The 26886-nt window shown below is 35.5% G+C and overlaps 2 protein-coding genes across 2 annotated transcripts in view; one reads left to right on the forward strand and one right to left on the reverse strand.

Annotated features, from left to right (window-relative positions):
- LOC136854071 (crustacyanin-A2 subunit-like) overlaps nt 1–14475 on the reverse strand; it is a 46511-nt gene extending 32036 nt beyond the window's left edge. Inside the window, exon 1 of the mRNA XM_067130189.1 lies at nt 13963–14475. Coding sequence (XP_066986290.1) covers nt 13963–14127 — 165 coding nt within the window. The 5' untranslated portion in view covers nt 14128–14475. The remainder of the gene's footprint in view (nt 1–13962) is intronic.
- Nucleotides 1–26886, forward strand: part of LOC136854067 (zinc finger CCCH domain-containing protein 13-like) — a 177850-nt gene that overhangs the window by 47719 nt on the left and 103245 nt on the right. The gene's annotated exons all lie outside the window — the stretch shown is intronic.

Genomic DNA, 26886 nt, shown 5'->3' on the forward strand with positions numbered 1-26886 from the left:
ATGCACCAGAACCCCCATAATAGCTAGATGTGGCAAAGCTCCCATGATAGCTAGATTCGACAAAGCTCCCATAATAGCTACATGCACGAGGACCACCATGATAGCTGGTTTCGACAAACCCTCCATAATAGCCACATGCACCAGGACCTCCATGATAGCTAGATGCGACAAAGCGCCTATAATAGCTAGATTCGACAAAGCTCACATGATAGCTAGATTGAACAAAGCTCCCATAATAGCTACATGAGCCACGACCCCCATGATAGCTAGCTTCGACAAAGCTCCCATGATAGCTGGATTCGACAAAGCTCCTATAATAGCTACATGCTCCAGGACCACCATGATATCTTGATTCGACAAAGCCACCATAATAACTACATTGCCAGGACCCCATGATAGCTAGATTCGACAAAGCTCCCGTGATAGCTAGATTCGACAAAGCCCCCATAATAGCTACATTGCCAGGACCCCATGATAGCTAGATTCGACAAAGCTCCCGTAATAGCTAGATTCGACAAAGCCCCCATACATTGCCAGGACCCCATGATAGCTAGATTCGACAGAGCTCCCATAATAGCTAGATTCGACAAAGCCCCCATACATTGCCAGGACCCCATGATAGCTAGATTCGACAAAGCTCCCATAATAGCTAGATTTGACAAAGCCCCCATACATTGCCAGGACCCCATGATAGCTAGATTCGACAAAGCTCCCATAATAGCTAGATTCGACAAAGCACCCATACATTGCCAGGACCCCATGATAACTAGATTCAACAAAGCTCCCATAATAGCTAGATTCGACAAAGCCCCCATACATTGCCAGGACCCCATGATAGCTAGATTCGACAAAGCTCCCATAATAGCTAGATTCGACAAAGCCCCCATAATAGCTACATGCACCAGGACCTCCATGGTAGCTAGATGCGACAAAGCGCCTACAGTAGCTAGATTCGACAAAGCTCCCCATAATAGCTACATGCGCCAGGACCCCATGATAGCTAGATTCGACAAAGCCCCCATAATAGCTACATGCACCAGGACCTCCATGATAGCTAGATGCGACAAAGCGCCTACAGTAGCTAGATTCGACAAAGCTCCCCATAATAGCTACATGCGCCAGGACCCCATGATAGCTAGATTCGACAAAGCTCTCATAATAGCAACCTGCAACAGAACCTACATAATAGCTAGATGTGACAAAGTTCTCATAATAGCTACATGCGTCATGGTATTCCAGAAAAGACTGAAGACAGAATGCCATTTACCACGTTATCAGTTGTAAGAAACGCGGTCTTTTCAATAACCTTACAAAAAAAAAAAACCTCGTCGATCTATCTACCGTAACCCTAAAAGATGTGGTTTCCGCCAAGTGAATATCGATCAGGTGATAAAGCATATGTCAAAATAGGCCTAGTGAATTCCTCATAGCATTCAACCCGAATTTTTAAAAGTCTGTCATCGTAGTGACTAATCGTAGGCCTATGTAAACCGAGATCTCATATCAAAACTGCGGTGAGAGATAATAGGGTTTTGTTCTTTTTTTTTCTTTATGTTGCGGTTTTCTCATGTCTAGTTTTGTCATATGGGGCTTTTCGTCAATAGAGGTTATGTTAGTGGTGGATTTAGCATGTAGGGGTTTTTGTCGAGAGGACTTCTTGTTGTTGGGGCTTTGTTCGAGGGAGCTTTGTTTATCTTTGTTGGTGACGGTTGGGTTGCTTATAGACTTTCTTTATAGGGCTTATATCTATGTATGTATGTATGTATGTATGTATGTATGTATGTATGTATGTATGTATGTATGTATGTATCTGTCTATCTATCTGTGTGTCTATCTATCTATCTATCTATCTATATATATATATATATATATATATATATATATATATATATATATATATATATATATATATATATATATATATGTATATATATATGTATGTATGTATACATATATTTATATAAATATATATATATATATATATATATATATATATATATATATATATACATATTTATGTATATATAACATAATATATGTATATATGTATGTATATATGTAATGGACCTCTTCTTGGAGCGTTTATTAAGGAAAGAGCTTTTTCCTTAATAATAGCTCCAAGAAGAGGTCCACTGGAGGAAGAAACTCTTGGCTATATTCTAACCAAAACATCTTTCATTTTCCTGTGTGGAATACAACTAAATTTATATAATATTATATATATATATATATACATATATATATATATATATATATATATATATATATATATATATATATATATATATATATATATATATAGAATAAATCATCGACATGGCTCTAAAAACAATAGAAAGTATAAAAATTAAGAATAGATTCTATTCATTTTCTTATACTTTGCGTTGCTTTACAGCCCTGACGATAAGACAGGTCTCTAAAATTTTTCCAAAAAACAAATAGATTTCGACTCTGGCTGTTCACTGTTTTAATTCCTGCTGAATCTTCATGTTCGAAATGGCCCCACCCTTCCAGTATATTATATATATATATATATATATATATATATATATATATATATATATATATATATATATATATATATATATATATATATATATATATATATATATGTATTTGTATATATATATATTATATATATATATATATATATATATGTATATGTATATATATATATATATTGTATACATATATATATACAGTATATATATATATATATATATATATATATATATATAATCATATACATATATACTTACAGTATATATGTGTATGCGTTTATATCTACAGTATATGCCTGTACCCATACAGTACAAGTGAGAACAATACGTCTGCAGATTTTCCATCCCATTGTTATCTATGAATTCCAATATCCCGGATAAAACTCGTGGTTAGGTAACATCTTTTCGATATCCAATATATTTCAGATCTCAAGTTACCACCTATGAAATACCCTCGTATAGAATGTTGGTAGTCCCATCAGAGCCTTTTCATAGATACCCCTAGCAATTTGATTCCTAATTTAATCAATCAATCCGTTGGCATCAAATGTCGCTGTAAGTTTGAGTCGCAATGAAATCAGTCCTTTCGTGAGGTCCCGTGAAATTCTTCGTTGTTCCTCTGGGTGCGTTGTATTTTCACGTAAATACGTAAGTTTGATGAAAAAATCTCAGCTCCTCATGAATTTTCGTCTGCTCAAAAGTCAAAGCTTGAAATATGAGAGTTGTTCCCATAGTGGGGTAGTGCCGTCAGCACACCTCATGCGGTGCACTGTAGGCATTACTTGAAGTTCTTTGCAGCGTGCCTTCGGCCCCTAGCTGCAACCCTTTTCGTTCCTTTTACTGTACCCCCTTTAATATTGTCTTTCTTCCATCTTACTTTCCACCCTCTCCTAACAATTGATTCATAATGCAACCTTTCAAACCTTTTACTGGCAATTTCATTTTCAGCGCTGAATGGCTTCATAGGTCCCAGTGCTTGGCCTTTGACCTAAAGTCTATATTCAATTCAAGTATGACAGTTGAAAGTCTCACTGCGGTATTTTTCGCTAAACCTTTTAGCAGTTTCGTTACGGCCTCTACGGTATCATCAGAGCATATCAGTTCATAACGATGGTTATTGTGGTTCTCGATTAAGCTAGCCTTATGGCAACACGGCTCCTTCTCTTATACAGTGAAAGGGAATAGGATGCCCGACGTGGACCTCTGCACTCTTTCTACCGACAGAGCCGTTCAAAGGTTGATCTGAATTGCTTTTGTCATGGAATGCGTTTGGCAAGGAAATGATCATCTTTTTGGAGATACGGGATTGTGAAATGAAGTTTTTTTTTTTTTTTTTGCTTTATAAACGTGTAGAGCGTCAAGAGCCACGCTAAATAGCAACTGCACTCATGACGATAGAATTACCACTTAAAAAAAAAGATAATTATAACAATAACAGCAGCCGTAATAGTAGCAAAACCAGTAACAATATAGCCACAAAATTAATGATGACATTAATTGCTAAAAATCCGGGGCTAAAGAAATTTCTCCATATACCGATGTGTATTGTGTTGATCTTCAGCAGCAGCCGATATAAACTGGATTTTAACATTGAAAATAATATCATGAACATATTACTATGTCATCGCATAAGTGGTTTCAGTGTCTGAATTCATTCCAAAATACCATTAAATCTTAGGTCACGTGTTCCATGGTTTCCCTTGTCATCCCCACTCCCAATGCCGAGAGTGCTGAGTAGCTCCTCGATTTCAAGCAGATGGTAAGCCATCATGTGGTGAAGTCTAAATGTTAAGAGACGGTTTCTTCACAGCAATGGATACCGCCTCGAATATCATCAAGAGGTGAAATGGACTCTCGCGGCAAACCATAAGAGTCGGTGCTTTTCAGCACCGATTCTATTGTTTTATTTTATTCATTTAATTTTATTTTGTGTTTTTTCTTTTTTTTTTTTGCGTCTTTGAGAGTTGCTGGTTTTCATTTTGCCCTTCGGTATAGTGCTGGAAAATCACCCCCTTGTAACAGTGAGACTGGAATCTGCGCCACACGAAGTCCTTGGGAGGAAAAACTTCGTGGGTGTGGAATAAGAGGCAGTCTATAGTTTTCCTCTGTTTGTTAATATAATATTTCACGCAACAAGTCAACGCTTTGATCTGTTGCAGTTCCCCTGACGAAGTCATCAGGCTGGTCTAATAATCTTTCTATGGAGCAATCAGTGACATTTCAAGAAGAACAACAGATCCAAAAGACGTCATCATACCTTGCTGAGGCAGCTCTGGCTTCCCTAGACGCAAGAGGGAAGCCTTCAAGTTTATCAGCAATTACGATGAATGCAATGATATGTAGCGGAGCCAGCTGTGGGTCTTCTTCAGGCTGGACATTAAGTGGAACTGCAGCAAGTGCTTTCTTTATTCCAGCGGCGGGAAATCCAATTATGCCATTACGATTACCTCCCCTAGCATCATTATTCCTTACTGATATCGCTGAGTCATCAGTACTTAATAAGCTGGTATTTTAAAACGCGTCAGAAGTTCGTCATCTTTCAATTGAGGAAAGAAGGACATGATGAACGTATTCAAAATATAGTTATTTAATTCAAATTAAATCAAACAGAGCTAAGTATTCGGATTATTGGTGAGATGTCAAACCCATCTATACATACTTACGTGCGTATCATACATACACACACACACACATATATATATATATATATATATATATATATATATATATATATATATATATATATATATATATATATATATATATATATATATATATATATATATATATATATATATGTATATGTATGTGTGTGTGTGTGTGTGTGTGTACAACTGAATCACGAAAATATGGAACATGATGAATATATAAATAAAGACAAAATCCACGAAGGAAAGAGAAACAAAGGAGTGCTTCACAGCCTTTCGACTTATCGTCCTTTACTTAGCAGACGATAAGTCGAAAGGCCTTGCAGCACTCCATTGTTTCTTTCCTTCGTGGATTTTGTCTTTATATATATATATATATATATATATATATATATATATATATATATATATATATATATATATATATATATATTTATACAAGTATATCAATATATATATATATATATATATATATATATATATATATATATATATATATATATATATTTAGTTAATCGTTAATGCATGTGTTCGCTCACCTAAACACCTAAATGTAATACTTTGGATGCTGCGTGACAGAAGTCTGGTTGATATTTTACATGTATTAAGGTCGTTACCTCACTTTTAGTCGAGCCAGGTTACGGTGGAAGTATGGTCAGACATCGCTAATAGCTAAAAAAAAGACGAGAAAAACTGGCTTAAAAAAACGACAGAAAAAAAATTGCAAAAGAGGAAATATGACCCTGAAGATTATGATGGTGTCGGCTCAGATTCAGCTAGATCTTAATGCAAAGGTGGGACGCTGCAAAAAAAATAAATAGATAAATAAAAAAAAACAAGTATAAGCAGAAACGAGGAAAACTCTGAACGCAGCGAAATGTCGTCTGATTCTGTAACAGGTGCAGAAGATGTCTGCAAACTGTTGAGCAAGTCTGCGAAATCCGATTGCACCCATGTTTGCAAAATTCTAAATTACTGAGTCACTCCGCAATTTGATTGCTTTCTTTTAAAGCAAGCTTAGGAATTCATTCAAGAAGTATTATTTCTTTACTAAATTTAGCGGTTTAAAGATCTCCTGCCAGTCAAAAAATTACTCTTTCCGTATCCAAAACGGGCACACATTAGTATATGCATTCATTCACCAGTTTGCGAAAAAAAAAAACTCTTATGGAGAGTAAGTAAGAAGTAGAACTTTATTTGTAGAACAGCAAAACTTTGCTCGCAAAATTCAGCCGTTGCAAAATAATCTGATAAGCTTAAAAAAAAAAAAGAAAGCTGATATAACCCAGTTCCTAGAACACCTGCGCTAATATCTATGATTTCCCAATAACTATTTCGTTACTCTTCATGTAACGCTGCAAGCAACAAACAGAAAGCCTCGTCACGAATATCATATCAAGAAAGCACACAAGACACCATCTTGATCACGTGAATGTATTCGAGCTCCTCGTGGCTTCTTCTTCTTCTTCTTCTTCTTCTTCTTCTTCTTCTTCTTCTTCTTCTTCTTTTGATTTGCTATTCCTTATCCAGTAACGAAAAGGTTTCATGCTTGATAGGATTTATATTTATCAATTCTGTGTGTGTGTGAGTATACTTGTGCAAATTTCCACATGGATAATCATAACACACGAATAAATAAACATTCAAATCAGGAAAAACAGATTCAGAAGAAATAGGCTTCAGGTTAAAGAACGAAATAAGTCAAGATAATACGGCAACTAGGAAGAGCAGTGAATTCAACGTGATTTTCCGACAACACTTGACCACAGAGAGAGAAATCTAATAGTTTCAACGACTAGGAGACAGTTACCAGAGACTGACAGGCAGACGCAGTTCACCATCTTTCCTGGACTCGAGTGTTCCAGATTTCAAAACATTTTATCCATTTATTAGTATCTGAGTGACTCGGTATTTGAATTTATGAGGTTATCCCTCTTCACGTTTTAGTTCATCTACTCCATATTTCGGCGTCAGTAACCATACTGTTGCGACCCCGTGGGGGGGGGGGGTAGTAGTGCCGTCAGTGCACCTCTTGTGGTGCACTTTAGGGGCATCACTTGAAGTTCTTTGTAGAGTCCCTTCGGCCCCTGGCTGCAGCCTCTTTCATTCATTTTACTGTACCTTCGTTCATATACTCTTTCTTCCATCTTACTTTCCACCTTCTCTTAACAAATGATTCACACTGCAACTGCGAGGTTTTCCTCCTGTTACACCTTTCAGACCCTCTTACTGCAAATTTCCGTTTCAGCGCTGAATGACCCTCATAGGTCCTAGAGCTTGTCCTTTGGCCTAAATTCTGTATTCTATTATATTCCATAGCGTTGCGAAGCCAGAAAACAAACAAATCATATTTCATATCGTGAAGATTATTATTTTTTGGTATTGTTACTTCTCCACCTTCACCTATATTTTCTTATGTCCTCATATCACCCTAAGCACGTAGGGACTCCCGTTATTAACTTTATCATACATTTTCAGACTTATTTTTTGCCAAAATTCAAAAGCCAGTAAGTGCTTTCTGTGACTTGTGGCAAAACCTTTAATTATCTGGTAATTATGTTATGGGTGATCGAAAATGAACTTTAAAAAAAAACATGAAAAGCGGTTGATAAAATAAAAGGCAATTGCCCTTCTCTACCAATACTCCCCTCCAACCCACCCCTTGAAAACACATACACTCACACACACATACGCGAACAAACAAACACACGCACACACACACACAAAAAGAAAAACACACACACACACACCGCATAATCACAGTCGATAACGTTCAAAAAACACAAAACGACAAACTTTAGTAAAAGAGCCGAGCTGTTCTCTTGTCATAAGTCGAGTTCTGAAAGGTAATTTTAAACATTCCTGACGGTTTCAAATTTGCGGTAGTTACTTGAGATATAAGAAACCCGCGGAGTTCGTCCTCTTTCCCTCTAATATTTTTCATACAAGAAGCGCCAAAAGTTTTTCCCGTGCTGAATATGGTGAAGATTATTATTATTATTATTATTATTATTATTATTATTATTATTATTATTATTATTATTATTATGAAACAAGAAACAAAGCCACAGGGACAATTGACTTGAAATTCAAGCTTCCAAAGAATATGGTGTTCATTCGAAAGAAGTGACAGAGGGTAAGGGGAAATACAGAAAGAGGAGATCAGTTATTAGAAAAAAAGATAAATTAATAAATTAATGCTCAAATAAAAAGGCAAGTAAAACATTAAAATACAAGTTGAATTCCATTAGGATAGTAATGGATTGCATCTTCTCTTGAACTTCTGAAGTTCCAATTGCGCGACATCCTCTGAAGGGAGGCTGTTATACACGTAATAATTGTGGTAAACAAATGCTAAACTTCCAGTTAATGCCTGTCACTTTTAACCATTTAGCCCTGCAGGAGAGTTCTCAGAGAAACATAGAAATGTGTCTGTAACATATACATGCCGTGCAGTTGGGACTTCAGAGGTTCAAGCGAAAATGAAATGCATCGCTACCCTAATACTATTCTTCTTGCATTTTAGTACATTTTTATCTATTTATTTAATTTGTTTTTTTTTAATAAGTCGCATCTCTTCTTTCTATATTTCCCTTTACTTCCTCTTGCTTCTTCCTAATGAACACCTTAATATTCTTTGGAAGCTTGAATTTCAAGTCAATGGCCCCTTTGGTGGGCTTGTTCCATATGACACCAATTGAATTTCCCTTTTTTAATTAACCTGCAAATGCTTATAAGTATACCTTAGTTTTACCAGACCACTGAGCTGATTAACAGCTCTCCTAGGGCTGGCCCGAAGGATTAGACTTATTTTACGTGGCTAAGAACCAATTGGTTACCTAGCAAAGGGGCCTACAGCTTATTGTGGAATCCGAACCACATTATAGCGGGAAATGAATTTCTATCAACAGAAATAAATTCCTCTAATTCTTCATTAGCCGGACGGAGTGATGCTTATGTATATATATGTATATATATATATATATATATATATATATATATATATATATATATATATATATATATATATTATATTTATATATGTATCTCTATCTATATGCATGTACATATGCATAAACACACGTATACATATAATATGTATATAATATATGTCTATGTATGTTTATACATATAGTGTATATATGTATACATATATAAATATATATGTATAAACATACATATACTATATATATGTATATGTATATATTATACATATATATATATATATATATATATAAATATATATGTATAAACATACATACATACATACATACATACTGTATATATAATATATATATATATATATATATATATATATATATATATATATATATATATCATCATCATCACATAAATATATAAAATGAAAATACATAGAATTAATCTTAAAATTTTCAGGTGACTTTGATATAACATTTAAACCATGAGGATAAAAAAAATAGGTTTACCTCCGATTGCTTCATCTTCAATCATTTTTCTTAAGATTTTACTCCAGTCTCTGATTTTTTTTTTTTACCGCGCTCTTCTATTGGAGCTCATCTAAAATAAAAAAGCGGGGTTGTTTTGAATGATGAAAACTAACTTTCATTTTATATTATTCTAACCAGTGAAATGCATCGATATTCTTATTTACATATGATAACTACTTCCATTACATAAAATACATAAATGCATAAAAAAATTTTTAAAAATGCAAGCTCATTAATTTTCCTAAATATTAAGCTCGCTGAAGAAGTCAAGACTATAAATCCGTAAGGAAACATCAAAGTCCTCTAAATATTATGACTCGTCTATTTCTTTTCTGTTTTCGCCCACCGAGTCTTGATATAATTAATAGATATCCTACTCAGCTAAAAGGGCATAAGAACAGTCAAATTAATAACTGCAACGATGAAGATTAAATTACGATTGATTCAGTCAGCTAAACAGACACATGTTTATCTATCATACTACAACGGCTCAAATTTTGTGGAAGAACAAGATAAACGTCCAACATCCTGCTGGTGTACGATTGCTCAGAGAAAAAGACTGGCCAAGATGCAATCCTTTGGGCAAGCATCATGTCTCTTAGTCGTCTTCCATTCAGCAGACAGCGAAACTCCACAAATATTGCTGTTGAAACATCGACCTCCGAACCGGTAATTGGGCTTGTGATTAAGCCGCGTTTTAGGCGGCGTCCTAAGCACGAACGCTCATGATACAATCAAGTCAGTCGTCAGTGTCGAGTCGGTAATAGATTGACAGCTGCCACGCCAGTAAATAAGAGCATCACCAGTGGGTTTGTTTCCACGGGAAATGACGGTAGCTGTCTTCACTAATAAAACTCCTCAGGAACCTCTCACGGTGCCATGGTGTTGACCAAGGTGCTGACAACTGAAGAAAATGAGTCTGTTCTTCCTTGTCAGCAAGCAGGCGGCTGTAGTGCTACATCACGCTTAGCAGTGCACGTTACTTTTATTTGTTAAAAAAAGATGGATCTTTCCGAGATTGAGACCCCCAAGGGTTTTCGGGGGTCGTTATCTAGGATTAATGTTTCTTGGGAGGCATTATCTTAGTGATAGTTGCAGTCTTTTGTTTATGTTTTTGCGGTAATCGCCAGCGGGCTTGTACTAAACACGCCGCAAAGGTTTATACATACCGGGTTAAAACCCTTGTGGGTTACTATCTAGGAAAGATCCAAAAAGATGGTTACTTAGTGGCTCAACATGAGTTTCTTGTGAATCCTATGATGACAAAATAAAAGCGGTTAGAGATAAGAGGAGCAATGGCAATAATGATATGGTTCAACATTCGAAAGTATATCCTGACCAAAGTTTAAATATCCAACTTCGGACTTTCGTTTTAGATCCTATGTGATTTGTTGCTGCAGCAAAAGCTATTACATTTAAGATTAAGTTCTGGTTCGACCCTTTTAATTTGTATTTTGTTTGAGTCTTCATTCCTTGATTTACGTATTCCTCATAGAAATCCTCTAAAAGTCGTTCTTTTCTCAAACCAGACGAATTCTCACAAATAGGGCTATTGTTTTCGAAAGTCTCTTAAAATCAGTCTCAAAAAAGTCATTTTTCTAGTAGTTAAAATGTTCCCTCTTCCTCTTACTTTCTTTCAGTTCTGGGCGTTTCATTTCTTATAATTAATACTGTGGGCAAGGCCATCGTCTTCCTTAACATGTATATTTCTGCGTAAGATATTACCTTCTTTCTCACAAAAGGCCTTTAGCAAAGGCTTCGTTTTTCCCCATTTCATGAGGACAGATGAAATTTATATGATCTTAACTTTTAATTCTTGCTGGTATATTTGTATGGCTTTGTCTGTGTGTGGGTGTGGTATACTGTATATATATGTATATATATATATATATATATATATATATATATATATATATATATATATATATATATATATATATATATATATATATATATATATTTATATATATATATATTTATATATTTATATAAATATATATATATATATATATATATATATATATATATATATATATATATATATATATTTTTTTTTATATATATATATTATATATAATTATATTTATATATATTAATTGCATGTATGTCATAACATGTATCCTAATATTGTTTTATATTCGTGTTAAAAAAATATTAGCCTCTTTTGTTCCTGCAGTATTCGCTCATAAATGTATATGTGTGAACTGATCTATATAAAAATTCATGTTTGGAATATAACAGAAAACCTGCTAGTTGTTTGTACGTCTTTGTGATCAGAGAGTAACGAACAGATAGATACTGCTGAGTCGTCGGACGCCATACGATCGTTGGGATTTGACGTGGGTAATTCAAACGAGTGCCATACATCGAAGACCCTTATTGGTTCCTTTCGATTATAAGAGACTAATCAGCTGAGGTCTGTGACCTAAGCAAGGTCAGTTTGAAAAGTTAAACATCAGTACGGGTTTAGCGGTCGACGAGCTTAAGAAGCACGTCCGAAAGACAGTCATGGCGCGTGCCACCTCAGAGTAACTTCCGACTATAATTGCATAATTAAGTAGCGTAATATTAGCAACAGGGCCCTGCGTAACTATTAAAGAAAATTTACATGTGTTAATTGTATCTTACGCTTTTTATTTGTACTGGTAGAACCTATAGATGACTGAAAATCAGGCCATATATATATATATATATATATATATATATATATATATATATATATATATATATATATATATATATATATATATATATATATATATATATATATATATATATACATTTTTATATATATATGTATATGTGTGTGTACATAATTATGATATATGTATGTATGTATATATGTGTGTAAATTTTTGTCACATACACCGTAACATTTTCTAAATTCATAAATATCAAGTCACAAATATAATTTAATATTCCGTTCACTATACCTCACACTGGTGGCGAAGCACTTATCAATTATAATTCCCAGTGAGTGTAAGTTATTCCCTACTCAATAATGAATGAATTAGATATTAAACGATATTTGTGGCCGAATGGGTTAGTGCGTCCCTGTAGTCCTGAGTCCTCGTCCGTCGCTGGTTCGACCCCACGGGACGGTGGTCTTATTATCAACTAAAAAATTCCCCTTTGGTAACATATATGAAAAATATATTATTTCCGAGGTAGAGCAAATTGGATATTAAAGGACGTTTGTAGCTTTCTGATTGTATATGAATCACGGTGATGTGATAAATAGTCATATATATATATATATATATATATATATGTGTGTGTGTGTGTGTGTGTGTGTGTGAATATAACAACTTCCCGCGTGTACAAATGATCAAAATTCACTGTTATCCTTGTGTTACAAACTTACTAACCAGCTATCATGGTGAAGGTGGGTTGATATCGATTCAACCAAGAATGCTACAGGGAAATGTCTAACCGAACCGATGTCAGCTCACACATCTCTTGATAGCTCAGTGGTCAAAGTCACTGTTTTTTGCCTAAACCAGACAATGGATAGAATCCTGCTGGTGATGAAACACTTATCGGTTATTATTCCCCTTGGTTGTAAGTTATTCCCGAGGTATAATGAATTCGATACTAAACAATATTTGTGGCTTCTATTAGTAAATATTTAAACATAACGAGTGTATGTGACAAACTCATATATACATACATGTATATATATATGTGTGTGTGTATATGTATGTATATATATACACATATACATATATGCATATATGTATATTTATACATATATTATATATATATATATATATTATGTATATATGGATGTGTATGTACATGAGTGTTCTTGAAATCGCCAGACCATATGATGTATATATGCAGATATATCAAATCAAAAAAAGATTATGACCCTGACTGCCTACACCTTTACTTAAAGTTGAATGCATTTACACCAAGTGTTTCATGTTCTTTTTTGTCATCTGTAATATATATATGTACATATATATATATATATATATATATATATATATATATATATATATATATATATATATATAGATATAGATATTTTGAAATTAGAATTTTGTTAAAATATTATGTCATTCAACATATGATTAATATCGTCTAAATTCCTAACAATTCGAGGTGGTATGTTTCACACTCGGTCAGATCTGATAACTGAATTTGTCCTAAGGGAATTCACTCTAAACTTCTTGCCAGAATTTCAACAATCTCGTTCATTCTCTTGAACTGTGAAGGCAAACAGAGAGGAGGGAAGAACAAGCGTATCATTTACATAATGTCTGGTCAAGGCAGAATATAATAGCGAAGGTAAAATTCATAACAAGAGCAGTCAAGAAAAGCCAAGTGATAACTACTAACCTTCACGGGGTCAAAATCCTCCTTGAGGGGAACTTTGGCACACTTTCCCATCTCGAGGAACTCCGGAATCCCCAAAACTGCCTCGGCGTCTCTCGGGGAGGCCAACATCACCATCAGTATTAAGGCCGTCGCCCACGACACCGCGTCTGCCGCGTTCATCATCATCGTATAATTCTCGATTTGGTAATTTGTAATGGACTCCAAGAAGGGAAGGGCAGTTTTTGGCCAGCTGACGCTCTATCTATGTACGACTGAAAGAGCTACTTGGAGTTAGTTAGCAACAGTCGTCGACGATGTCAACGAGTGGCGGGTGAGCTTTGCTGGGCAGCTGTCTGCTTAGATCAAAACGTACATCGTCGTAATGGCCAAAAACGACGAGCGGGGGCGGGAGAGAGTCCAAGCAAGAGGAGCGAAGGAAGGAGTTGCAGTAAATGGGTAAGTGAGCGGGACCAGCTACGCCAGAGGATGACACCAACGACGACCACTGACCGAGTGAAGACCCTGACAACTGTTGCTCACGAACGGAGGTTACGGGAGGATTGGGGGGCGGACCCGGGAAGGAGTGAGGGAAAGGAGGATGTTGGTGCGGTGGAGGAGGAGGAGGAGGAGGAGGAAAAGGATGACGAAGGACAGTGAGGATCGAACAGCAGACACACACACACACACACACACACTCCTACATACGCATGTGTTCATCTGCACTCGCCAACCAACATACGCAATCGTTCCGCCCCCGCCACGTGTTATCTCTTGTTTGTGCTTTAGTGGTAAATCCTGTGGTTGACTTCTTTCCGTTGAAATAGATCATTCATCTTACAGCTTTTAAGTTGATGATGTTATTCATTTTCTGTCTTTTTATACCCTCCTTTCCTTTTTACCTTTTGTCCTATAAAATTTCAAGAACTCTCAGCGCTTATTACTTCGTTTGTGAATTTTGGAATTATCAAAGCATTTAATCATCTCAAAAATTATGAAATACAGTGACAGTTCAAGGTGTCAAATACCTGATTCATCGACAAGCATGAAAAGCGTGGAGTATAAAGATATGAAAGATATTACACCCTGCGTCATAACATCCAATTTTGTTAATTTTCTAATGAATAATAACATTGCCAAGTCGTACTTGGAAATAACCGTTTTATTGTATTGTCTGGAAAACAACATAAAAAAACCATTCCAGTTATCATAGTAAGTCATTTGTTTTTTCAGAATCTTGCTGCCATAAAATGCTTAGAAACTAGACGCTTCATTACACATTTTGTCTTGCGCACCAACATCATATTTTTTTTTTTTTTATAATTACGTGCATTCAGTTCTAATACAAATACCTTATTCAATGTCATGTGGGCATTATGCTCGTAAATGTTTTAAGATATAGAATACGATGTACAAAGGTTTTGCTGTAATTCTAAAAGTTTTGTTGATAACGCTGCAACAGTTTTTTAAAAATTATATCTTTTACATTTTTTCTGATACTAAATTTGTCGGTCTTTATTTACCTTCGAATGTACGTGAATGCATTCTAAGGAGTAATTCTTTAGATGAGAATATTCTCAACTAGTTTTAAAAGAGGACATAGGTAAATTACTTTCCCCTTGAAGGACTCCACTGTAACCCTTGACTTGCATATCTCAGGTAAAAATAGGACCCTCTCGGCCCCTTGCTGCAGCCGCTTCTTAGCCATTTACTCGACCTCCATTCAAGCTTCCTTGCTCCCCTCGTTCTGTTGCTTTTATGTGCAACTGTGAGGTTTCACGTTTAGATCCCTGTACTTCATCTCATTTGTTTTCTGGATCTCTCCTTCTTCTTGTCCAACCCCTCAAACTCCCTCTTTTCTGTGTTAATTGCTGAATGGCCGATAGTTCCCTAGTGCTCCGCTTTGCAGCCTTAATTAAATAGTTTATTCTTTTCTGGAGACATTCTTATCGCTCGGTCTTTGGAAGCTCAGTTGACTTAATCTGTGAGAGATAACGGTTTATCCTGGACCACCACCATACGAACTGTGGCTCCCTTATCAGTCTGAGTCCATAGAAGTGACACTTATTCAGTGTTTTATCTCTCTCTCTCTCTCTCTCTCTCTCTCTCTCTCTCTCTCTCTCTCTCAAGAATTTTCTGTTTAGGCGGAATGGTCAAAGAGGACCTAATAGGCATTCTACCTATCCTGTCTATGAAATTTACTCAGTTGAATATAAGATAATGCAAAAAACAATGTGATATTCCTAAAAAAGCATCAGACATTACCCTGGTCATCTCACCAGCTAAAGACACTCCTCTAAACAGCAAGAAAAACTTATATAAGAATTCACGTCAACCACAGCCAACCAAAACCCTTTACGTAAGAACAGGTAACTCAACTTTCAAAATACAAATCAGATGATTATAGAAAATAAAAATCCTACTGTTTGCACGGAGCAGGCAACCTTCAGCCAGACTTCTCTTCAATCAGCAGATTCGGTGCGTGCAGAAGAATCCTAGAATAGGGATTTTCCTCCACCACCTCTCATGTATTCACATACTTCATACCTAGCGATCATTTACAGGTAGACATTCATTCTGACGCGAGCATTTTTTTTTAACCCCAAGGGAAGTGGTGCTGTCAGGGCACCTCACGTGTTGTTATTACTGTTCGCATTACTGAGAGATGTTTGTGGCATCCCTTGGGCCCTTTGCTGCACCCAGTTTTTAGCCTTTTATTCTACCTCCGTTTCGCTTCCTTTCTTCCATCTTGCTGTCCAGCATCTTTATATATATCTTTATACCTTGTACTTCATTTCATTTGTTTAGTGAATCTCTTTATATTGCTGTCCAACATCCTTATATATAATTATGTCCTATCTTGTTGAGTGGATCTGTCAACATCTTTTATATTTTTATATCTTGTACGTCATTTCATTTATTTTGTGGATATCTTTACGTTGCTGTCCAACCACTCCAACTCCCATTTTTCACTGTCTTTAGCACTTCATGGGTGAAAGTGCCCAACGCTTGTCTTTAGAGCCTGAGTTTCATGACTGACTCATTCATTCTAACCAGGCAACAAAGACATCACATCTATATCTATATTTTTAGTAAAGCATATAAAATTTTTTTTAGGTGTTTCACGCTTATTTACTGAAATAAAAAATGAGCGACACAAGTATGGCTTCATTGGCCATCACAAACTTAACGGGAATAAATGTTAGCAAAAAGTACTTTTGCTCCACCAGTAAGATATCTTATCAACAAATGCAGAAAACATAATATTAATACTTTACTTCGATGGTACCCATTAATAAGATCCACTAGAGAGAGAGGATGAAGGAGATTTTGGAAAGGATGGGGCTTACTGTCCAGGGAGCTAGAGAATACGCGCAGCGCGTGTGAGGGCTTCCGACCTGCTGTTAATGAACCTTCTGTGTAGGTGTATTAAATGGATCACGTTCAGGAAGTTTTCTGCTCAGTGTTTCTTTACATATGTGTGAATAAACTTATACATTCTATCGCTGATTCTTTAGTCCTTTTCCTTCGGTCGATATTCCTAGTGTCCAAGTAAGGTTTCTTTAGATCACAGGTCAGCACCGCCAGATAAACCAGGAGATCCAGGAGGTTGTTGCTTAGTACAGACAGCAAATTCCGTAGAGATGCTATCGGATCACTTCTTATGGCTTTTATCCATTTTATTCCTATACCTCTCTCTGGCATTTCCCTTCAGTTTTCATCTCTTATATTCACCTTCTACCTCTTTCGCAAGTTCCTAAATATTCCTGACACCAGTCAACATTGTTAACTGCAGACATAGCCATTCCCCACATTCCATTCGTAATCTCTTCTCTTTGCTTACATGCATCATCACTCCGCAGTCTTCGCTCTCCACTTCACTAACAACTAAAATAATAACTTTTTTTCCAATCCTACATTTTTTACAAACCATTCATTCCTCTTATGAGCATTCATACATAAGTTTCCTTTTAATCATAATTGCGATTAACTGCTCTGAAATATTTCCATCTCATCATAAATCGTAATGGTTCCACACTACATTTCATAAAAAGCCTCACTTTTCTCCTCCAGATCAAATTTGTTTTATAATATTCCTGAAAGTATTTTAAGAAAAAATTTAGTACTTCAAGAGACGTATTGATATTTATGTTAAACATATTCTTAGGAGTCGTTTCTTGACTTACGTATGTATGGAGCAGTGCAGCAGCGCTATCAGTTACTGCAGAGTTCAAGTGTTCAGTCGAAGTCAGAAAGACAGATACGTAGGTGGAGGGATCATGTTCATGTAACAGGGGCCCATATAACTAATGCTAATCAACTTACCAGGACATCACTCCGGAACAGCCTACCGTTCAGACCTTGTTCCCGGCTATTGATTATCTTGAAACGAGAAGGCATTCACTCACCAACTAGGACTAAAATAAAAATTTCGTACGAAAGTATTGGAAGGTAACGACTTTTTGAGGGATAAAGAAGAAGTTAAGGTAGAAGACTCCATTGCTGTATAATGGGAAGGCTCGAAAATCTCCGCACTCAGCTGGAAAACACCTTTACTTACGTATATATAGATACACCTTCCCAAAAGTCTGCATGTACGTACACACACATTTTGTGTGTGTATATATATATATATATGTATATATATATATATATATATATATATATATATATATATATATATATATATATATATATATATATATATATATATATATATATATATATATATATATATATATATATATATATATATATATATATATATATAGATATATATATATATATATATATATATATATATATATATATATATATAGATATATATATATATATATATATATATATATATATATATATATATATATATATATATATATATATATATATATATATATATATATATATATATATATATATATATATATATATATATATATATATATATATAATGTGGTGGGAGGAGCTATATCTTCTCTGTAAAAATCTTATTATTTCAGGTACTTTTTCCCTGCCTGCGCACAAAAGGATTGTCATTTTGCTATTCAATACAATTACAGTGCATAAATTGATATGAACTGGCGTTTTTTGCTGCCAAAATTCGACTTCGCTTAAGATTTCTTTGCTTTTTTTTTTTCAGATGAAAAGTCAAGGCGTAACAACACCCTACGTGGACTGAAAAGCACTTAAACTATTTTGACTAAATCCATTCTCAGTGGTATCCTGGAAATAATCTTCCTTTCATCTCTTGGATATGAAGGCGCTATTGAGATCGGTAGCTCGAACCTAACCTATGCTACTTCTAGTCTCTTACTCTTACTGTCATTTAGCTTATATAGTTGCTGTAATATGCGTTGGTTGGTTATCGCCATATAGGCACTCTTTTGTACGAGTAATACTGTTGCGTGGAATTAAGCAGGCATGTCAAAAAGTGATAATTATCGTTGAGAAATTTCATGATAAGTCATATTCAATTTTAATACGTTCGTACCCAGAAAGTTCTGAATAGTTACATGATGCATTTCGCGCAAACACATTTTGAATATTGGAAGCAGTAGTATAAAATCAAGTAGGAAAAGATTCGGTTTGAGCAGAATTAAACACTTTGAGTGAATCCTGAAACAGTGCCATGCATCCGGTTAAGCGTGAAGTATATTGATGATATAGTGGGCACTCCATGGCAGCCATACGCTTGCCTAAATTGGTAGAGAGTGACAACAGCTGAAGTCTAATAACCTGCGAAAATCGTCGATTGCGTTGATAATGTCAAGGAACGTATCACTTTCCTTTCTTATTTTTTCTACCTCATTCGAGGAATCTTCCTGGCCGAGTTCGTATCCGAGGTATTCGCTCTTCTGACAGTCGTTAAATCTCACCTCCAACACCTATAGTAATTTTAATTTACTATAAGTGAATGTAAACAATTTTTTCCCTAGGTTGCCCTTTGCTGTTTTGGCTCTGTCGTGTTTTTAGGTTATTTTTCTGTCAAACAGACAAACTCACACACACACATATATACATATATATATGTATATATACATATGTAGTTAGAGAAGATCTGAGAGACAAACAATTGTCAGAGGACGCAGTGTTGGACCGAACCTGGTGGAAGAAAGCTGTCAGAAACATCGTCCCCACATAGAAGTAGGAAAAGCTGAAGAGAAAAAAGTATACATACCTTTATATATAATAAAATATATATATATATATATATATATATATATATATATATATATATATATAAATAAATATATATATATATATATATATATATATATATATATATATATATATATATATATATATATATATATATATATATATATATATATATATATATATATAATATATATATATATATATATATACTATGCAACGTGGGAAAGGCAATGTTTATTTATTAACACCGACGTTTCACAACTACATTGTTGCATTTCCAAGGCTGAAAAATGCAAACAGCGAGTTGATTATATATTTATTTTACTTTAAAATATTTATTAAAACACCAATTAAAACCCTTAAAATAGTAGCTCATTAAAGTATTAAAACACCAGGACTATATATATATGTATATATATGTGTGTGTATATGTAATGTATATATATGTATAAATATATACACTATATAGAATTTTTTGTGTGTGTATGTGTTTGTATTTACTAGTATATGCAATCAGTTCTGGCAGAGTTTTCTTGACTTTCCTATTCACTTTCACATATGGTCATTGTATGATAATATGGAAGCTTGCCAAGACGAATACATAGTCTATCGTCTTGTTCCAGAAGACTGCACGTTTTATTAGTTTGCAACTGTGACATGATAACACACACGTCACAGCTGCAAAGTAATAAAGTGTGCCCATAATTCTTAAAAACAAATGACACATCAGTGTGTTATTTCGCAGGAGCGAATGAGATCAAGTTGCATGCACTAATTTGCATGTCTTTGCTATTCGGCTCTGATCGAGTGCGTGTGACATTGCTTAGTGATGCTTTGATAATTTCTGAAGCGTACAAATGCGGGTAAAGTTAATTGAAATACACCATTTTAATGATGTTTTGGATAAATGAGGGTTTAAAGACTTGCTACTAACCTCTCTCTCTCTCTCTCTCTCTCTCTCTCTCTCTCTCTCTCTCTCTCTCTCTCTCTCTCTCTCTCTCTCTCGTAAGGCTCTGAGTCTCAGTTTTATTTCATGCCTGTTTGTATCATATCAAAAGATAGAAAGAGAAAATGCAGATAGCCTAAAAATAAAAGAAAAAAGATCTATTACAAATATATATGTGCGTTTTTCTAAACGATTTATCTAATCATCCTGACGGGAAACTGATTATTTTATTCAACAATTTCGTTAGTTCCATCTAAATGCCTAGGCTAAATCACTGAAGGTCTCTCTCCCAATTTTAACATCCTCTCGTGAGATTATATTTATTCTGTTACTCCTGAAAGCAAATTTAGGTTAGCGCGAGCGAATACTTCCTTTTGCGTATCACGTGATATCATCTCAGATCACCCGAATACGTCTCAGTTAAAACAAAAGTCATGATCGTTGTCGGCTGACAAGCAATAGCTGCCTGGGAATCAGTTCGAAGCAGACGTCTGGGATTCATTTATTAGCTTTTGGAAACAAATCTTTTTTACCAATATTTTATGTACATATTCACTCGTTTGTGGATTTACTTTGCATTTTCAAATCTTGAACATTCCTATAGAACACTTATCCATATGGTTTGCACGAGGCATTCATTTCGCTGCCTAACGAACACCACTTTTGCATCGACATGTAAAGTTGGGTTTCTGGTGATTGGCTTTTGCCTCGAATAACAGACTTCGCCGGGGTCCTCCCACCCCTCCTTCCCTCCCCATCGCCCTTATCTCCTCTGTACTTTGATGACCACTGAATACCTTCCCGAGCATTGCCTTTCATCCTCCATTCCCTATGATTGGGTTTCTTTTCTCGTTTTCTTCTGACGAAGGATCTCGCCCCCAATGTCTCTGAGCTATCGATTCGATACGTCCTATTTATACCTTTCGTTAATTGGAGGTAAACTAAATAAGTCGTTATTTTCATAAGGTTTTCTCATTTTTTTTTTAGCGCAGCATGATTTTACTACGTACTAATGGCTCTCAAACAATAAGCAAATTGAGGTTCTGGCCTGTAATTTCATATGGGATTTTATAGCCAGGAATATTTATTAACAATCTCTACTTCCCTGGAGATGTTGTCTAGAAAACACACACTATAATTTTTTTTATATAGTTCTGTGGTTTTCAATAGGGAAGATGGGTGGTTTACCATATCTTCACGGCAGCAATACCTCAGTAAAAGAAAACCCGCTTCATCAAACATTCATAATGATCAGAACAAGTTAAAAATATATTCTTATATCGTAAATCTATATTAGCCCAAGGAAGCTGTTTTAATTTTTGGCCATTTTAAAACCTTATAGCATACTTCAAAGGCCTAAGAGACGAAAAATTTAGGCCCAGCACATTTACATATGGCAGACGTATCTCGGTTTCAAACTGATAAACAAAAAATATCCAGGGGTACAACATTCTGGTATGCAGTGAATATTGTAAACCACTTCATTAAATAAAAAACATTCGTTTGAATGGTAAAGTAAGGGTTTACTTTATTAGCCAGGAGAATTAACTTCCCCACATTGGCGACATCATTGTCACAAACATTTAAAGAGAATCGAGAGAAAAGATCCAAGTAACGGAACAATGCTAAAAGTGGGTGATGAAGACCGAGAGAGTACTGTAGGTTAGGAAGGCGTTGGAATAATGAATTTCTTTCTAATTACTGTGAGGTCACATCCTTCCAAATATATACGTTTAAGACTGAAATATGCTACCAAAGAACATTCAATACTTTATCTTAATAATTTATTCGCTATCACACGTATTTTAGAAGGGAAAAAAAATCGGTTTTTAATAAGTTTCAGGAGAGTAACGATAGAATATTTTACTGTCATTCATGATGACCGAGTGAATAATATATTTCAGCTAAGAGTTGCACAAAAAGCTAAGTCCATAAAGAAAAAATATTTTTTTTCGAGTCAGAGCTTCAATGTGAACATATCAATTAGACCTACGAAATTATAGATCGCCTTATATTCAGTCCGCCACTGACAGTATTGCATATTATGAGACACAAAATATACACGTGAGGGGCCTATGTTATACTTACTTCTAAGTATAACAGTCATGACAGAGTATAAATCTTTTGCACAATAAAACATGCGTGACCCACGTTTTGTTTACAGGAGAGAACAGTACCCCCTCGACACAATCTTCTAAGAACATCGAGCGGCAGTTTGGTTATACTTTCTATGGTTGGCATCCGTAAAATCGAACCAAGGAAGAAGAAGAAGAAGAAGAAGAAGAAGCAGAAGTCCGTTCCAACCTAATTCTTGAGGACACAGCGACGTAGGCGAAGATAGAGCACATAGAAATAGTCACGTCGAATTGTGCTACGGGAAGTCGTGCGGCCCCGAATCTTTAGAAACAGGACGTGTTTCTGAATTGCTAATGAAAGCCTATTAAAAGGAGGAGTGATGCAGTTTTTCACCGAAATGAGGTCTGTTTTATTCACGGCCCGATTCCTAGGGAATTGAGGACTATGCTTCATAATTAGGGAAGTTAATAGTCATGAAGCAATTCATTAAATTCTGCAGTTATGTCACAAATCATTCCAGCTTCATTTAGTCGACTTCCATATAAGATGTCTTCTCTACAGAAGGTAACGAACAGTTTTTAAGCAAGAGGCACGTTCAGATAGTGATGTGTTTCTAGATCAGGCTCACTTTTGGTGATTTGCCCTTTCCCTTGGCTGTACCTATGATACAATCACAAAACAAAACGCTATTTCTCCTTGATTATCTCACGATGAAGGATATCGATAAAGATAAAATTAATATAATGTAACATGTTAGATTTTCAATTCAATTTCGTGAAAATTTACTTTATGAGAGAGAGAGAGAGAGAGAGAGAGAGAGAGAGAGAGAGAGAGAGAGAGAGAGAGAGAGAGAGATAATTAAATTATTTCTACACAGATTTTGGACACGAAATTACAAGCTTTAAAAAATAACAATTTTTTAATTCGCGATAATTCACATTTGTCAGGCGAAATAAAACTTGATTTTTATTTTATTCTTTTCACTGTCGGCCTCGCTCTGTCAAAAAGGCCGCTCTGCCGGGCCAAACCTCAAAAAGCAATTCATGTCGGTCTTTTCTGTAAACACCACTAATCTAGTTTTGTTTTGTTCTGGATTTATTTTCCATATGGAAGCCTGTGTGTCCGACAGTTCCATGGCCCTATAGCTATGGTCAAGACCTTGTCAAGAGTCAGGTCTTCAGTTTCTAAAAGCTTGCGCCTGAGATCTGATGAAGAACACTTTTCAATGACCTGATCTACGATGACGTCATTCACGTCATGAAACTCACATGTACTTGCAAGTTTCTTCAACTTTGTTACAGAGGAGTCCGTGCTTTCATTTTTTTCCCGGCTTAATTGTTTAAAACGAAAACGCTCATACCTTTTATTCTCCTTTGGTGAGAAATACCTACCAAGGGCTTGGAGAGCTTGTTCGAGTTCTACCCACTACGCTTACGCTCTCCTGTCCCGTCTTTTCATTCGCCAGTCGGTTCAGCCTTGCTAGGCTTTTTTGATGCTTCAGTTTTGTCTGTGTACACAGGGATTTGTAACGGTCTATTTTAGAAACATCGCAGCATGAAATCTGTATTAGTGAGTCTCTCTCTCTCTCTCTCGCTACAATTTTTTTATGTAAACACATTTTTCTGTGTGTGTGTGATTGTGTGTCAGGGCGTGCATGTGTGTTTACAAGCATACATACATACATATATATATATATGTGTGTATGTGTGTGTGTGTCTGTGCATGTGTGTGACATTCTGTTCTATATTTGCTACTTTAGTTGATATTTGCTAAAAAAAAAAAAAAAAGTGAGAGAAATAAGGCATCATTGTGGGTATTTGTTGACTAGGACGGTTGGCGATCCATTTTTAACATTTCTAATATCCTCTAGAAAGTGCTGATACTTAAAATTATTTGCACATTTGTGTTCATAGCTTCTAGCATTGTTATAGATAAGGATAGGTCTTATTATGAACTGCGAACACATTCTTTCAGTGTCAATAAATGGATACTGATCATTCTGTATGACACAATAAGCTAATTTTACTGAGGAGGGTTTAGCTGTTATTCGGCTTAGGATGAATATAGTTAAAATAGGTATCAACAGTGATTATAATACTTTGAAATATTAACATGCAAAGAAAAGTTCATGACGGTAAAATGTGGTAGATATCAGTTTCACACCTGATAATGTTCATCACACCCCTCGCAGAATCCTCACCGAAATTAATCTATGAATCGATATATCGTCAACCTCATGAATGTCTGCACGTCCTTGCATTCTTCTCTTCAAGATTTTATTGATTATACTTTCTGCTCGTTTATTAATCCTCTCGCTGTCTGAGACGACCAATCGTCCTTGACTTAGAACCAGACGAACGAAAAGAGTGACGTCTTAAATTCTCGATTGCTGAAACTTGCTTGTGTGTATCACTTGAGTTTTCGTCTCAGGCGATGAACTGTAAATATGAACAGTAACTTCGGTCGTGATTTCACCAGACGTCGATTAATATTCACGCTTGATCAGAGCGTTTCCTAATCCCGAAGGCTGCTTGTGACAGCCGGTGGTTGACATCTTTGGAAGCCCAAGGACGAGTCCTGCGAACGACGGCGCTTCTATTTTAAGTTGGGAGCTGGACGGGATCAGGACTGAAAAATCTATGATAAAGAGTGATTAGATTAGTCTCATATTAACTCCTTAGCGAACTGATGCTTAATAAATATTTATATTTCGCTTTCCCAGATATATGGTTGTTTTAACTCTACATAACTGACTTTCATAGTCCAGCTGCAGTTCTCAAAATGCTTCCTTAAAACAGTATTTATTACGCCAAAATAGATAGTTCCAAAGAAGTAAGAGAGAGAGAGAGAGAGAGAGAGAGAGAGAGAGAGAGTGGATGGAGTGGAGAAGTAATAGCTGTTCAAACGGTTTTACTGAAAATAACACATCATGCTTACGAGAATTCTGTCACTTGACTTACGAAACCCTAGTTATTCTGTCGAAACCTTGCTTTGGAAGACAGAAAAAATAATGAAGCCAGTTTTCGAAGAGAACCACGTATTTATTAGTGCACTTGCTTGGGTACAAACGTGGCCTCATCGAGAGCCACAGATTCATTCGCCGCATGTTGGGTAGTGCTTCTTGGGAAAACTGATTGCGTCACATGTCGCTGAATTTGGACTTTGGTGTTAAAGCTTACTTCACTCGGGTTCCAAGGGAATCAGCACCTGTCAGGAAAAATGTTAAAAATGAAATAAAAGCTCACAGGATCAAGTGAATCGGATCTTTCCTAGATAATGACCACCACGGGTTTTCCGGGGTCGTTGTCTAGGACTAAGATTTCTTGGGGGTCATTATTTTTATGGTATTTACAGCCTTTTGTTTATGTTTTTACGGTAATCCCCAACGGGCTTGCACTAAACACTCCGCAAAGGTGATACACACAGGGTAAAAACCCGTGAGGGTCACTATCTAGGAAAGATCCAGAGAAACTAAGTGTTTCCGGAGAGAACCGAGCACCTCTCTCTGTTTTGATCTATAATTCATTTAAACATCCAATTTATTATTTTCTTTCTATTAGTCCGTCGTTAAAATTTGAATATGCCGTACTGAAACGTTAAGCGAGTTATGGAACACTTGATTGTTTGATTTATTTGTCAGCTTAGGCTAAAAAAAATTAATTTTCATTTGTAGAATTTTATGGCCACCATTCTATGAATTTCTTCTATATGACGAAACTGAAATTCTATACTGCTCATACTTACCGGAATTGGAGGCCTACTGAAAG

This window comes from Macrobrachium rosenbergii, chromosome 28, assembly GCF_040412425.1.
Source record: "Macrobrachium rosenbergii isolate ZJJX-2024 chromosome 28, ASM4041242v1, whole genome shotgun sequence".
NCBI lineage: Eukaryota > Metazoa > Arthropoda > Malacostraca > Decapoda > Palaemonidae > Macrobrachium > Macrobrachium rosenbergii.